The sequence below is a fragment of the Liolophura sinensis genome, chromosome 3, assembly GCF_032854445.1.
Source record: "Liolophura sinensis isolate JHLJ2023 chromosome 3, CUHK_Ljap_v2, whole genome shotgun sequence".
Classification (NCBI taxonomy): domain Eukaryota; kingdom Metazoa; phylum Mollusca; class Polyplacophora; order Chitonida; family Chitonidae; genus Liolophura; species Liolophura sinensis.
The window spans coordinates 25,258,734-25,276,183 of NC_088297.1; the positions used below are offsets into that span (position 1 = coordinate 25,258,734).

The window sequence follows — 17,450 nt, forward strand, 5'->3', positions numbered from 1 at the left end:
AAATTCTTGAGTATGGTTTAAATAAATAATCAAATAAATGAAGAAATCCTGAATAAATATAGAAAAGTCTGACTCGCATAATTTTGAGACGAATGCTGTATTTCAGGGTCAGTTTGTGAGCATACATATATAACCAGTGTCCAAAGTGGTCTATGGAACATCCACTTATTGCCACTATGACACTGTACTACTTCCAAGAAAAAACAATCAAGTCGAAAGTGAACAGTATTGAAATATCGTCTAATTCTAGGGAATGTACCACATTTAGTACTATATGTGCCACAAGCCTGTGTTTTCACTGGTGAATACAATTGAAACACAGAGTAAGTTGATAAAAATGACGTCGATGTACATTTTCTTTGCCTGGTATATTAATGACGTTCAATATATTCATTAAGTCCACATTAGAATAACATGAGCTTGGGGAACATGTATGTATATGGCTTTTCTTTTTATTTTATTTTGTTTATTCCAGCAGTTACATAGGGCTATTCACAATGAGGACAAACAACAACAGAGATGCCGCTTTTGTAAGACATAATGTAGAACTTCCGCTCATCTTCACATCAAAATCGTTAATTTTGACTCCAGTTCAAAATGGTATCACACAGCAATACTGAATCTATTAAATATCTCTGTTTCTACATGAACATATTCTAAGATTTTTACATGCATATTGCAAAATGGATGGGTCAAGCGAAAAATGGCAAATCACTTGTCATTCATTCTGACAAGCTGAAACCGGCATCACTTGTCGTTCTGATAAGCTGGAAACGGTATCACTTGTCGTTCTGACAAGCTGGAAATGGTATCACTTGTCGTCCTGACAAGCTGAAACCGGCATCACTTGACGTTCTGATAAGCTGGAAATGGTATCACTTGTCGTTCTGACAAGCTGGAAATGGTATCACTTGTCGTTCTGACAAGCTGGAAATGGTATCACTTGTTATGATGAGCTGTAAAGGGTGCGTCATATGTTGCTATGATCACAGAACAGCATCAAAGTCCACAGTTTCTCCTTTCAATATAGTCACATGTAAAACTATTATGACATAACTGTTTTAAACAATGTCTTACATTTTTTCAAGTAATACTGTGGCATTTCACTTAATTTTCATGTGATCTGATTTTCTGATAAACTGAAGGAGAAAGTTTAAACATTTAGCCATTCACTGGTCAAAACAGATGGTAATTTTCATGAGTTTTCTCAGGTCATAAGCACCATATACAATACCCTTACTGTTTCACAGCTCCTTTGAATGGCTGGTAACTTTGGTACGTGTACACAGTTCACTACAAGCTTATACAGTCTGCTTTATTATAACTATATGTGTTATCATTATATCATAGGTACGTACACCTTCCATTTAACCAAAGCCTGAATTTGTGACACCTCCAAATTTTATCTTCTCCCCTCTCAAAAAGAGTCAAACTTTTTCTGTTTTCACCACTTCCATGTACGTGTATTCTCAGTCACACATCCATATTTCCATTTTAAGCTGAAATTTTCGGGGGACAACTTTTAATTACGCTAGCTAACACAGAACTGAAGAAATGACATACCACAGTATACTATGTGATATTGTGTTCTCAAAAAAACTTCAACCACTCTGTGCATCGTTGGACATTTGCATAAAATTACATTAACATCAGCTTCAAAATTTCACAATAGATCAAGCCCGTGTCAAGCAATAAATTTAACATGAAATGTGAGCACAACATTGCTACAAATAGGTGAACTATGACAACACCTAAGAGACTTAAAACTGTTTGGAATGTCTACATTAAACAAACTATCAAACTGATGTTTGCCTAGCTTAATTTTAATCCTTAGATGGGGATGACCACACTGGTTAAATTTTCACTGTGGTTAGTAAGTGTCTAATTCATGGTGCTATCCGGTTGTAAGATCAACAGTTTATCGATTTGTTTCCAGTGTGATATTTGTGTGTTTTTCCTTTAAACTGACAATGTGACCAATACAAAGTATACATGTAGTACCGGTGAAAGACATCAGTTATACATCAGACAAAAATCAAGCAAATCAAACTTCACGCTAGAAGTTTTGAATCTGTTAAATTGAAGTGCATGTCACAAGCTGAAGTCAAAGAAATTCTGCAGAAAACAAAATTCAAATTCAAGAAGCCTTTCTCTCATCTTTATCCTAAAGCTTCGCTGCCCTCACCTAAAGTTTTTTAATGCGCTAGATGAAGACGACAACCATCACAAGTGACAATAAGAAAAACAAAACTATAGTAATAACTAACAAATAGTTCGGCAATAAAAACAACCCAACAACAGAAAGCTTCGAGCAACATGCAGTATATTAATTAAAAACCTGAAAATGCCTCAAATTTTGGACATTTTTGGACAAACTTATACAGTATTTAAGCCTGTATTGGATTGGGAATGTTTAAGGTCGGGCTCACCATGTTGATCATTCAAATATTATGTGTACATGTATTTACCATAAATGTTTAATTCTAGACATGTTTAACCAACTAAGCATGAATCAAGGTTTAAATTGTTTATTTTATTGCCAGTTTCTACGTTGCTAAAACAGCAGTCTGTTTCCACGAAGCTTTTAATTCAGTTACATGCATGTTGTTGTTGTAACTACAGGTACCATGGAGAGTACTATTGAAGGCATAATGTTACACTGACGGTTATGGTAACCAGAACATTTCAACTTCTTTTCTGAGTAAACCCCATGATGTAGTCACAAAACTATCGCAACAAAATAGAATACAATTTTCCCACTGCCGTCCAAATCACTTAAAAAGTATCAATACAAACAAGCATTTTGAGGACTATAATGTATTTATCCTGCACCAAGGTAGCCAAAAACTTAAGAGATCAACAAAAACACTCTTAAAAAAAAAATTAAAACAAAGCCACAGGGTCAGCTAAAAAAGATGCATTTTTTACCAAGCACGTTTTCTTACTCAATTTTAGGGTTCTCAAAAAGCAAAACAGAGAAAAAAGAAAACAACAATACAAAGTAAAACATCAACCCTATAATTCACAAACCCCCAAACTACATCTGCTCACAATGCAAAGACTTCATTACGTGTTATGTGTCATTTTATTATTAATCCATCTGAATTATCATAACTACATGTATAATAGAACCAGGGCTAAATAGTATGTAGATGTGCAACCCTACATGAATGGACTTGTGTTAAATGAACTGTTATGTCTAAATTGGGTTTGGCTTTGTAAAACATTTTTACAAACCAAAAAAGTACAATCTACACACACACAAAAAACCCACACACAAACATCTACACACAGTGCTCTCCCTTTTCCTGCTTTTTCCCCCCAACTTAAATTTTTCTTTGCACAAACCTAAGCACTTGTCACTACTGTGAAATCAAACCCACTTTGAGAAACGTCAACATTAAATACGACTACTGTAAAAGTGACAGGGATGGTAACTAATCTCAAGGGCAGGCAACTGTGACGGGAAGTTGCTATCAAGGGCAGGCAACTGTGACAGGAGGTTGCTATCAGCTTTCTCAACAACCTATCTGAGAATGAACAATGAATTGTAACTACTATAGAATGGTTTCTACAACATGACAAGTCAATACTCCTTATACAGCTATGTACAATTCAACACAATCACATCTGAATTATTAATAATTGCAGTTCAACAATACACATTATTTTGTGCATCCCTTTCAATTAAAATTTGCGTGTCAAGTGCAGGTGTGTGCAACTAAGCCAGGACACACAAAACGTATCTGCCAGGACACACCTACGCCAAGGAAACCCTACTGCACTTCATACTGCCATGAAAGCAGAGCGAGAATTTCCAACACTGACATTTATGTACATAACGATCCCAGTGGAGGGGACAAAAACAACAAAAAAAAAAACAAGGAGCTTGTATTCATGACATGATACACCGTCCACCGTGGCACTGTTCCGATGTCACCTCAGTGATTTACAAAGGTACTTTCTCCTCGGGCAGTGTGCTAGCGGACGAGGATGCGGGCGTGGCCTCCTGTCCTGGGGTCCCGTCCCCTCGCTGCTGGAAGCATCCAATCCCTCATCAGACTTGCTACCGGCCACTTTAGCCTGTGATGACAAAACCACAGTAGAAAAAATTTGGAGATTGTTCACTGTTGTCCTGTAATTGGTCTACCAAACAAATACACCACTGTCACAAAAAACGACACATAAACTGCACGGAAGTGGATCTTTTTATATCCAAAAGGTTAAAGAATTAGAGATACTGACTTTTTATGCCATACTCAAATATTTCCCTTAGCTGATGACAGTCGTATATGGTTAAACGCTGAAGTGCCCACAGTAAGTTTACATCTTTATTTGTCTTCGTAATATTTACTCATTAACACAGTACTCAAGAGTATTTCCCTTGTGCGATGACTGCCAGTTTCATGGGTGGAGGAAACATAACATAACATATCAAAAAGACAAGCAGTATTTAGGTATGTATTTTCCTTCGGGTGTAATTTTACTTTTGATATTTATCAATAATTAGGTCACTCTATAGCATATATCATAAGGTTTTGGTGAAGCAGAAATGGTCTTATGTGATATCACGTAATGAAGACTGGAATGAAGCACGTGGATATCAAATAATGAATATGATATCCTCACATATGAAGTAATGAATAATCAGTGCTCACATATCAAATAATGAATACTCAGTGCTCACATACGAAATAATGAATACTCAGCGTTCACAATGAATACTCAATGCTCACAATGAATACTCAGCGCTCACAACGAATACTCAGTGCTCACATGCGAAATAATGAATACTCAGCGTTCACAATGAATACTCAATGCTCACAATGAATACTCAGTGCTCACAATGAATACTCAGTGGTCACATACGAAATAATGAATACTCAGCATTCGCATATCAAATAATGAGTACTCAGCGCTCACAATGAATACTCAGTGCCCACATACAAAATAATGAATAATCAGCATTCACAATGAATAATCAGCATTCACAATGAATACTCAGCGCTCACAATGAATACTCAGTGCTCACATGCGAAATAATGAATACTCAGCGCTCACAATAAATACTCAGTGCCCACAATGAATACTCAGTGCTCACAACGAATACTCAGTGGTCACATACGAAATAATGAATACTCAGCATTCGCATATCAAATAATGAGTACTCCGCGCTCACAATGAATACTCAGTGCCCACATACAAAATAATGAATAATCAGCGTTCACAATGAATACTCAGCGCTCACAATGAATACTCAGTGCTCACATACGAAATAATGAATACTCAACACTCACATATCAAATAATGAATACTCAGCGCTCACAATGAATACTCAGTGCTCACATACGAAACAATGAATACTCAGTGCTCACATATCAAATAATGAATACTCAGTGCTCACAATGAATACTCAGTGCTCACATATCAAATAATGAATACTCAGTGCTCACAATGAATACTCAGTGCTCACATACGAAACAATGAATACTCAACACTCGAATATCAAATAATGAATACCCAGCGTTCACAATGAATACTCAGTGCTCACATATGAAAATAATGAATACTCAGCATTCGCATATCAATAATGAGTACTCAGCGCTCACAATAAATACTCAGTGCCCACATATGAAATAATGAATACTCAGCACTCGCATATCAAATAATGAACACTCACCGCTCACAATAAATACTCACCGCTCACAATATTCAAATTTCAAATAATGTAATACTCAGAGCTTGCAATGTAGTCACATATGAAATACTGAACACTCAGTTCTCAAAGGACTCAGTTATCCAACAATGAATACTCAGTGGACGCAACACTCATATCAAATGATGACTACTCAGCGCTAAAATAATGAATACACAGGACAAGCAAAGTTCAGATATTAAGTAGCGAATACTCAGTGCATACAACACTCCAATATGAAATAATAAGTGGTCAAAAAATGAATATTAAGTGGTCACAAGACTGGCATTACATGACTACTCCGTGATCACATTACATGGACTTCGAAACTCACCAGCTTGTCCTTCAGGTTCTCAATAGAGCGAGAAGTCTATTGAGGCAAACATGGAAGGGAACAAGGAAATGTTAGCACCGATAAGGTATTAAAGGTTAGACAATGAGTAGGGAGTGAAGGGTTGAAATGGGGCTGAGGTGGGGTTGAGGTGGGGTTGAGGTAGGATTGAGGTGGGATTGAGGGGGTGGTTGTGGTGGGGTTGAGGGGGTGGTTGTGGTGGGGGGTGGTTGTGGTGGGATTGAGGTGGTGGTTGTGGTGGGATTGAGGTGGTGGTTGTGGTGGGGTTGAGGTGGGGCTGAGGTGGTGGTTGAGGTGGGGCTGAAGTGAGGCTGAGGTGGCGGTTGTAATCCTCAACCTAGCTCATCAAAGGCATGCTATTAATGTGGTGTCCTACAAGGATGTTTAATGTTACACAGCCGTATCACTAATAATGCTGCTGTGGTGTTATCACATAAGGCCTATTAAATATGGCAATTCTACAAGGAAGTGTAATGTTACCAAGCCCTATCACTAATAAAGCCGCTGTAGTGTTTATCACATATCTGAATGTGAATAAACACAGATGGCGATACCCTAGTTCACACAGACACTTTCATTGCGATTGATGCACATTTTAATTTGATTTTGGAGACAAAGACTACCTTGGTTAGGTTGGTCAATTTCAGGGCTTCACAAATAGTATAATTATATCAGTGTACACAGACTAATGTCCTCAGAATATACTTAAATAAATAGCTTGCAAACATGCGAAAAGGTTGAAGAATTAGAGTAACATATTTTGCTTGTCCACCTGAACAATATTTTTACATTTTCTGATTACCAGTGATACAGAAGTTTGTTAACGACTGACAAACTCTCAAACTCTCTGTAATATTTATTTATTTCATTGTGCTAATGCTCTCCATAAGAATGTTTCACTTATTCAAAGCTGGATTTGAACCTGTGACCTCTCATTTATTAGAGAGTGATTAGTTTAAAGTAGAAACTCTTGGGCCCAGTGAGTCAGCACATTCCCTTCCACAAACCACATGCTCAACCTCCATATATCTACACATAAACTATTCTGATTTGCAAATTCATATTTTGCTTGGACAGAATATACCTTTACCCTTTATCCCCTGATATGCCGTACGTGGGAAGGTCTGCCAGCAACCTGTGGATTGTCATGGGTTCCTCCCGTGCTCTGCCCAGTTTCCTCCAACCATAATGAGGGCCCGTCATTGTGTAAGTGAAATATTCTTGAGTACGGCATAAAACACCAATCAAATAAATAAATAAATAACCTGACGTATTTCCACAGCATTACTCGACTCCCAGGGGCTGTTAGAAGCCTCTCTGGTACATATAATGGGCAGGAGAACAGTAGGACATGCTGACATGTGAATGAGTCTACGAGCTTTGTTGTGCTGTTGCTTACACAACAAAAATTCCTGGTTGATTCATCAATAATGCTTTGTTTCTAAGGTGATGGGGCCACTTTCACAAAACTTCATAAATTAATTTTTTGTAACTTTTCTCGTAAATGACATTGCCTTATGGTACTTTAACCAAGGCAACATCTTTTACCAAGAAAGTTACCAGAAACATAACCTACGAAGTTTTGTGAAAGTGGCCCCAGGGTTATATCCTACGGGAAACATTCTTTGGGTTCAGCACCAAATGTCCAAAGGTAATACTTACGACATATACCTGAGCAAAGAGTCTGGTCATTTACCATACACACCTGTTCATTTGATACTACTTTGATAGGATTTTCATGACATATGGTAGAAGTCTGGAGATGTCTAATCAAATGACCTTCATCCAAGATCACCTGAACAGCCACACAAGCACTGATGGCCACTTACCAACACTAACGCTCCAAGAACAGTGGAAATTCAAAAATTCCCGGCCACCTAGTGGCTGGGATTGTTCCAACGACTTGCATATCTGATGACTGTTTAAGAAGACAAGCACCTTAACCAATTAACCACGACAGGTACTCTCCAATACCCGCCTCTCCCCCCCCCAAGTTATACCCCATCTCACCTTAACATTGGCGTAGGTGGAGCCTACCCTCTCCTCCATGGAACGGAACGTCTGTGAATTTCTGTCAATGTCAAACACACATCACATTTACTTTTAGCAATGTGAATATCAGCATGTGAATTTCTACGTGCATGTTTGTTTCTGTATCCTTATCATCGCTGTTTTTTCCACAAACTGACAACATCTGTTACGGCTATATTTACTTACTGGATTGATGATTTACATCATGCTGAACTGAAAAATGTTTGACTTATACAACAGTGGCCAGTATTTTCATGCAAGGAAAAAGGGCAGATCCTAGATCAAACCCGTGGCCATCCGCAGGTAGTTAGCCTATCTTACATCTACTAGTGGTGCAGCCTATCTTACATCTACTAGTGGTGCAGCCTATCTTACATCTACCAGTGGTGCAGCCTATCTTACATCTACCAGTGGTGCAGCCTATCTTACATCTACTAGTGGTGCAGCCTATCTTACATCAACTAGTGGTGCAGCCTATGTTATATCTGCTAGTTTGTGCAGTTCATTTTATATCTACTAATTTGTGCAGCCTATCTTGTATCTCCTAGTTTGTACAGCCTATCTTTTATCTGCTACTTTTTGCAGCCTACCTTATATCACTTAGTTTGTACAGCCTATCTTATATCTGCTATTTTTTGCAGCCTACCTTACATCCCCTAGTTTGTACAGCCTATCTTATATCTGCTAGTTTGTGCAGCCAATCTTGTATTCCCTAATTTGTACAGCATATCTTATATCCCCTAGTTTGTACAACTTATATATTATACATACTGCAATCTTATATTATCTAGCTGGTAGAGTGTATCTTATATCTGGTAATTTGTGCAGCGTATCTTATATTCCCTAGTATGTATAGCATATCTTATATCCCTTAGTTTGTACAGCTTATGTAACATCTGTTAGTTTGTACAGCCTGTCTTTTATCTGCTAGTTTTTGGTGCCTACCTTATATCCCCTAGTTTGTACAGCCTATCTTACATCTACTAGTTTGGGCAACCTATTTTGTATGTCCTAGTATGTACAGCATACCTCATATCCCCTAGTTTGCACAGCGTACCTCATATCCCCTAGTTTGCACAGCGTACCTTATATCTCCTAGTATGTACAGCATACCTCATATCCCCTAGTTTGCATAGCATACCTCATATCTCCTAGTTTGCACAGCGTACCTCATATCCCCTAGTTTGCACAGCGTACCTTATATCTCCTAGTATGTACAGCATACCTTATATATCCTAGTTTGCACAGCGTACCTTATATCTCCTAGTTTGCGGGACACAGACGTGCCGATGGTGCTGAGAGCAGAGCTTGTTTTCTCTGATGCAGTTTTCACGACAGCAGAAGTCTTCTGGTATCTAAATAGAAATGGAATTAAACATTAATTCAAGACAAATATAAAACAGCACAAAGGAGGATAATCACTGGACCCTTCCACCCTCTCTCTCCCTTTCCTGGTATGCCCTAATACATTATACCCCCCCCCCATGAGCATCCCACTCAACACCTATCAAAACCCGATACAAGCATAACATCCTCACACCAACAATTCCCCTCACACCTTCAGGTGAGTGCAAACCTTAATTACTACCTGAAAAAAATCTGACTTAAATTGTGAATGTCCCAGCGAGAACATGTTTTTTTTTATGTAAACTCCATGTACATGTACTGTATAAGGGATACACTTACTTCTGACACAAAACAATACAGAATGTCAAATACAGAAATAGTCATACTACACATGCAACATGCTTGTGTTTGGTGTACACAAAAAATTGCATATAAAAGACCAACGTTCACTGCAATTTGATTTTGGAGGGCTTCACACAAAGTATATCAGTCCACACAGAAAAATGGGAAAAGGTCGAAGAATTACAGTAGTTTCAAATATAGGCCTGTAAGCACACTGTACTGTGTCAAACAGTTACCCTCACTTGTTCACCTGCACCCTGAAGTCAGGAGGTTTGTCAGGTACCTAGCAGATGTGACACCGCATGTGTCCAGGGTAAACAACACCAGCACATTGAAGTCAGGAGGTTTGTCAGGTACCTAGCAGATATGACACCTCATATGTCCAGGGTACATAACACCAGCACACTGAAGTCAGGAGGTTTGTCAGGTACATAGCAGATATGACACCGCATATGTCCAGGGTACATAACACCAGCACACTGAAGTCAGGAGGTTTGTCAGGTACCTAGCAGATATGACACCGCCTATGTCCAGGGTACATAACACCTGCACCCTGAAGTCAGGAGGTTTGTCAGGTTACTAGCAGATATGACACCGCATGTGTCCAGGGTACATAACACCTTCAAAGACTTCTGTGTACATGATTGTGAAATGGGCACAAGGACAATACTGTCGACATACTCTGTGCAAGTTCGTAATCTTTTACTCTCTGGTCTGATTACAACTGAGGGTGTCGACATACGCAAATCTTATGGTTTGATTCTAATGATACAGATTTATAATTAAGTAGTTTCAGTAAGATGCCAACACGTCACAAAATGTGAAATGATGCTGAACAATAAATTCATGTATTTTTTAAAACCAGACTATATACAGGTGTTTTGTTCATATTTACTGTTTAGCTTGCTTCGCTTTGTGCTGTATTTATGCTTTTGCTGGTGTTCATTGCTGAGGATTTGTCAAGGCAATATCTGTCACCAGTAGAATGTACAAGACAAAAGCAATGAAGAGAAGTTGGCTTAATCTTGTAAGTGTGTAAAATGAACCATCACCCAGGAATCTGGCAGAGGAAATGAGCGAACCTGCCACCTCTAGTGGTATATTCTGATGGCCAAACCAGGTTTTAAGACAGGATATTATGACTGTCAGAACACAGTGACGTTCCATGGTGACTTGATTTTTTTTTTTTTTTTGATTGTTGTTGTACGCCGTACTCAAGAATATTTCACTTATACGACAGCGGTCAGCATTATGGTGGGTGGAAACCGGGCAGAGCCCGGGGGAAACCCACGACCATCCGCAGGTTGCTGCTAGACCTTCTCACGTACAGCCGGAGAGTAAGCCAGCATGAGCTGGACTTGAACTCACAGCGACCGCATTGGTGAGAGACTCCTGGGTCATTACGCTGCGCTAGCGCTTTAACCGACTGAGTCACGGAGGCCCCATGGTGACTTGATGTCATTACTTTACGGCAACGTACAGCATGGTAATCTGCCAATTTTAACATGCGGTAGTATAGAGAATACAGATTATAGAATATAGAAAACTACTTTAACAGGATTAGGCCAATCTTCTGAATTCGTGGGTGGGTTTGAGTTCCCACTATTGCAAAAATACTGATGTTCTGATAGCTTGATCTCAGCATGAATGCCAGTATTGTTATGTTGAGCAATGGGCCCAAAAATACTGATATTCTGATAGCTTGATCTCAGCACGAATGCCAGTATTATTATGTTAAGCAATGGGCCCAAAAATACTGATGTTCTGATAGCTTGATCTCAGCATGAATGCCAGTATTATTATGTTCAGCGACGGGCCCAAAAATACTGATGTTCTGATAGCTTGATCTCAGCATGAATGCCAGTATTATTATGTTGAGCAATGGGCCCAAAAATACTGATATTCTGATAGCTTGATCTCAGCACGAATGCCAGTATTATTATGTTAAGCAATGGGCCCAAAAATACTGATGTTCTGATAGCTTGATCTCAGCATGAATGCCAGTATTATTATGTTGAGCAATGGGCCCAAAAATACTGATATTCTGATAGCTTGATCTCAGCACGAATGCCAGTATTATTATGTTAAGCAATGGGCCCAAAAATACTGATGTTCTGATAGCTTGATCTCAGCACGAATGCCAGTATTATTATGTTCAGCGACGGGCCCAAAAATACTGATATTCTGATAGCTTGATCTCAGCATGAATGCCAGTATTATTATGTTAAGCGACGGGCCCAAAAATACTGATGTTCTGATAGCTTGATCTCAGCATGAATGCCAGTATTATTATGTTAAGCGACGGGCCCAAAAATACTGATGTTCTGATAGCTTGAATCTCAGCATGAATGCCAGTATTATTATGTTCAGCGATAGGCCCAAAAATACTGATATTCTGATAGCTTGATCTCAGCATGAATGCCAGTATTATTATGTTAAGCAATGGGCCCAAAAATACTGATGTTCTGATAGCTTGATCTCAGCATGAATGCCAGTATTATTATGTTAAGCAATGGCCCAAAAATACTGATGTTCTGATAGCTTGATCTCAGCATGAATGCCAGTATTATTATGTTAAGCGATGGGCCCAAAAATACTGATGTTCTGATAGCTTGATCTCAGCACGAATGCCAGTATTATTATGTTGACCGATGGGCCAAAAATACTGATATTCTGATAGCTTGATCTCAGCACGAATGCCAGTATTATTATGTTCAGCGACGGGCCCAAAAATACTGATGTTCTGATAGCTTGATCTCAGCACGAATGCCAGTATTATTATGTTAAGCAATGGGCCCAAAAAATACTGATGTTCTGATAGCTTGATCTCAGCATGAATGCCAGTATTATTATGTTAAGCGATGGGCCCAAAAATACTGATGTTCTGATAGCTTGATCTCAGCACGAATGCCAGTATTATTATGTTCAGCGACGGGCCCCAAAAATACTGATGTTCTGATAGCTTGATCTCAGCATGAATGCCAGTATTATTATGTTCAGCGACGGGCCCAAAAATACTGATGTTCTGATAGCTTGATCTCAGCATGAATGCCAGTATTATTATGTTAAGCAATGGGCCCAAAAATACTGATATTCTGATAGCTTGATCTCAGCACAAATGCCAGTATTATTATGTTAAGCAATGGGCCCAAAAATACTGATGTTCTGATAGCTTGATCTCAGCACGAATGCCAGTATTATTATGTTCAGCGACGGGCCCTCCCATGCTATGAAGCGGCTTCATCACTTGGACAAAACTCATAACTGTCGTAATGGAGTCACTCCAAAACCATGTATTAAACATTACATATTAAATATTCCGTGTTAAATGTTACTGCACAGATATGTACATCTGGACAGACTAGATGTGGGCACTACACCAAGAATCAATATTAAGCCCTGTTCAGCTACATATAAGCGCTGTAATACAATCTGTGAACAAAGGGTCTACTGGATTGGCACTATAACAAAATGAACAATGTTTCATGAAAGTTCCATGCAGCTACATGGAGAAACAGTAAAGCTAGGTGAATTATGTGATGGCACCCATGGCACTATAATAAGTCAGCAATATTAGATCTCATGCAGCTTGATTCTGGCACTGTATGTGAATAATTCTGGGTCCTAAGTAGATATATCTTGACACTAAGGCACTAACTAGCACTAGAACAAATGAACTATGGAGCTGCTTGATTTCCCACAAGGCACTAACTAGCACTAGAACAAATGAACTATGGAGCTGCTTGATTTCCCACAAGGCACTAAATGGCAATATAACAAATGAATTATGGAGTTGCTTGATTTCCCACAAGGCACTAAATGTCACTATAACAAATGAACTATGGAGCTGCTTGATTTCCCACAAGGCACTAAATGGCACTATAACAAATGAACTATGGAGTTGCTTGATTTCCCACAAGGCACTAACTAGCATTATAACAAATGAAATAAGGAGCTGCTTGATTTCACACAACCCATTAAACTAGCAAACACTACTTTTTCACCCTTGCTTCAGTATGGCTTACTCAGTAAGTTTGACAGCCACTGTAATCCTTCAATCTTTTTGCCTGTTTGCAAGGTGTTTATTCCAGCTAAGTCTGAAGGCATTATTCTGTGTTTTCTGATAAAATTATACTTTTTGTGAAGCCTGCAAATAGGACAATCCAACTAAGTTAGTTTTGTTTCCAAAGCTAAATTACAAATGTGCATAAATTGCACTGAAAGTTGCTCTTTCATATGCGTAAAGGTTGAGAATTAGGGTAGTGCATGTGGGATATCAACTTTGCTCTCTTCTTGGTTTCATTTGTTTAACTGCAGGTATTAAATCAACCATTAAGACTTAGACACACCGAGCCCAACGTCATGCCAATCAACCATTAAGACTAAGAGACACCGAGCCAACGTCATGCCAATCAACCATTAAGACTAAGAGACACCGAGCGCCAAACGTCATGCCAATCAACCCTTAACACTAAGAGACACCGGGCCCAACGTCATGCCAATCAACCACTTTCACATGCACCAACAACATGCAGATCAAATGACACAGGGTTTTGCACGGATATTACCTGCACGCTAACCCAGAAGCCACAGAGGCTTGAAGGTTAGTAACAACTGTGAGCTCAGTACAGGAGCAACAGTCTACAGGGGCAACAGTCTACGTGTTCCATTACCAGGTCACACAATGCAGCAAATTTTGGAGTTTTATTCCAGCTTCAGAATTCTAAAGTTTTTCCACTGTCACTGTACATCAAACCAGATCACATTCATAAGGAATTTTCTTTCTTTCATTCTTCCTTTTGATGTTTTTTTTTTTTTTTTGTAACTTTTCTCGCTTGATCAAAATGAACATTTGAAAGCTTGCTTCAAAGTGTTTGTGGTTAACTATATCATTAAAATTAAACAGCAAAAGCAGTGTCCTTCATACAGTGGTTGAAAATCTACAAATACAGGGAGTTTAGCACTGTTATGATACATGCAACACATCAAAACACAACAGTTTCTAACCCAGTCAGTCCAATATGCCCATCAAATAAACTCCACACGTACATATGGCACATGTCCATGTTGGTCTATAAAGTAAACTGATGAGCAATAAAATGCAAATCATTAGATGTCTCCAAAATTTTCCACTCTTAGTCCTGATGTCTGCACCCACCTACCCCATTTCCCTAAAACAGTATCCAATAATCTCTCAACATTCCAGACAATGCAACAATACATGTACTTAAATTTCATGACACAAGCCAAAGTGGTTCAAACAAAATAAACACCCTTTGTGGAGTGTTTTACGGGAAATACATTTACAATGAATTGTTTAAAAAATTTAAAATTAATATTTTTGAGTTTAAATTAATTGCCACATTTCTCAGATTCTCAAAACGGTAATGTGTCACCTTTATACATTACATGATGTGTCAAGTTTAATTTAACAGTTATAATGCCTCCAAATTTTTACCTTTCATTGTTTCAACCAGTATTAATTGGTATTTTGCAGACCAATGATAAAAATAATTTACCAGAATGTTTTTTGTCAACATGTTTTTGAAGAAAAAGGAAACAAAATTCCCCAAATTTCCCCCCAAATAAGTGACTAAGCGATTCATAACTTTAAGCATAGTGGTAGTAAACTAAGAAAGCCTGGAATCTTGAGAGATTATGTGTACTTGGAAATATCAATAAAAATAAACAACCACAAAACAGGAGACGTAGGCCGGCCACATGAAGCAAATCTGCTGAATTTCATATCTTCAAAACAATTTTTAACACTATGCACACTTTTTACTCACGCAGATGTTTGTGTGATCTTTTCATTTAACTGCAGAAGTTTTTCATTTGTTTTCTGATACCTGGAATAGCAATCAAAATAATACAAAATACAAAGTTAAAAGAGTTCTACCCCTTAGTTTTGCTGAACCCGTAATTTTTCCTAATTCTTATCCATCTACAACATTCTCAACTTCGTGTTTACTTGAAATAAAATACATACCAAAAAGATTTTCTGCTACATTTTCCTACTTTTCCTTACAGCCGTATTAAATACATTTTGAGAGCATGTACTTTCATGCAGTGCTACAACTTCCATTCATACTCTATACACAGGTGAGACATAATCTACCCTGCACACAGGTGAGACATAATCTACCCTGCACACAGGTGAGACATAATCTACCCTGCACACAGGTGAGACATAATCTACCAAGCACACAGGTGAGACATAATCTACCCTGCACACAGGTGAGACATAATCTACCCTGCACACAGGTGAGACGTAATCTACCCTGCACACAGGTGAGACGTAATCTACCCTGCACACAGGTGAGACATAATCTACCCTGCACACAGGTGAGACGTAATCTACCCTGCACACAGGTGAGACGTAATCTACCCTGCACACAGGTGAGACATAATCTACCCTGCACACAGGTGAGACGTAATCCACCCTGCACACAGGTGCGACATAATCTACCCTGCACACCAGTGAATTAAATTTACTTTTATGCACTACATTCCTTCCCTTTACCCAAGCACTGCAATATACAGACAACCTGCGTTGAAAACTTCATGCTGACAAATTCCGAGATGAGGGAGGAAGATCCCTCCCACTTTTGTACTGGCACAGGAGACTGGATTTCCTGCCATAATGGGAAAAAAACACGCTCATCAGGCCTGTGGGCACTTCAAACCAGAGAGATTTGTGTTGCTATTGAGTGCAGTGGTGAGTACTGGGAAGAAACATAGCCTGTATATCCGCTGGTACGCTGGGCAGCTACAATGGTGAATTGTTAGAAAAACATAATGCAATTATTAGCCCGAGCTTCAGTGTGTTGCTTCAAGTCAACATAATTCTTGTACTGCACGCCTAAGGTTTATAAAAACAGTTGGAGTAGCGTATGCAAATGAGCCATGTTTTCTCTGCCAATCTTATTGTTCAACACCACCTTGTTTTGTTGTTATTTCAAACTGTCCGAGACAGAAACCTGACTGGTTCGCAACTGAGAAAGGACACAATGTTCTTCTTTCCATGCAAGAGTGTCATTTATGCCGAGATTTGGACAAAAAGACAGTTTTACATGACTCATTCAGGTCTTGCAATACACTGAGATGACTGACTGAAAACAACGCCCTGATCCTCGGGCCAAGCAATCAACAGTAAAGCAATCAACTAAATTCAAGATTTCAGCTTTAGTGCATATAGTTGAACCATTAACATGGGAAGGAGAACCTCTGGGGAGTGGGGTGGGGAGGTGTTAATGGTATGACTAATACAGGCAGTGTGGAGCTAGATGAGGGACAAGCATGCACTACATATGTAAAAGCTCAGAATGGACGAGGAAAATAAGGGTATCTGGCCAGGCCATCAGACACTGATGATGACTAGCCGATGTTAGAGCTTCTTCAGTACTGATGTTTTGACTAACTGATTTTTAATACATGTATTGATAACTTCTTAACTATAAAGGCAGGCTTATGAAATGAGAAACCATAACAAGGGCCCCGCTTGTACGAAGCCTTCTTAATGTAACGAGCACATAACTACCATGGCAACCAGCGATGTAGGCATCATGTCTCACACCACCCTACCTATTCTTAATACCTAAGCTTAAGTTAACAAGGAGATTGACGGATTTGAACATCCCGCATCAGCTGTCAAGCTGAGGTTCAACTGTCCTCTTTTCATTA

At 38.9% G+C, this 17,450-nt stretch overlaps 1 protein-coding gene across 3 annotated transcripts in view; it reads right to left on the reverse strand.

The window, feature by feature from the left end:
• Positions 1–81: 81 nt before the first annotated feature.
• LOC135464134 (tumor protein D54-like) overlaps positions 82–17,450 on the reverse strand; it is a 39,123-nt gene continuing 21,754 nt past the window's right edge. For 2 of the 3 annotated variants that reach the window (XM_064741628.1, XM_064741626.1), the window contains exons 4-7: positions 15,557–15,616; positions 9,332–9,433; positions 8,058–8,118; positions 82–4,083 (exon numbers count right to left, since the gene is read on the reverse strand). In XM_064741628.1, coding sequence (XP_064597698.1) covers positions 3,937–4,083; positions 8,058–8,118; positions 9,332–9,433; positions 15,557–15,616 — 370 coding nt within the window. In that variant the 3' untranslated portion in view covers positions 82–3,936. The remainder of the gene's footprint in view (positions 4,084–8,057; positions 8,119–9,331; positions 9,434–15,556; positions 15,617–17,450) is intronic. The other variant, XM_064741627.1, reaches the window with a different exon arrangement.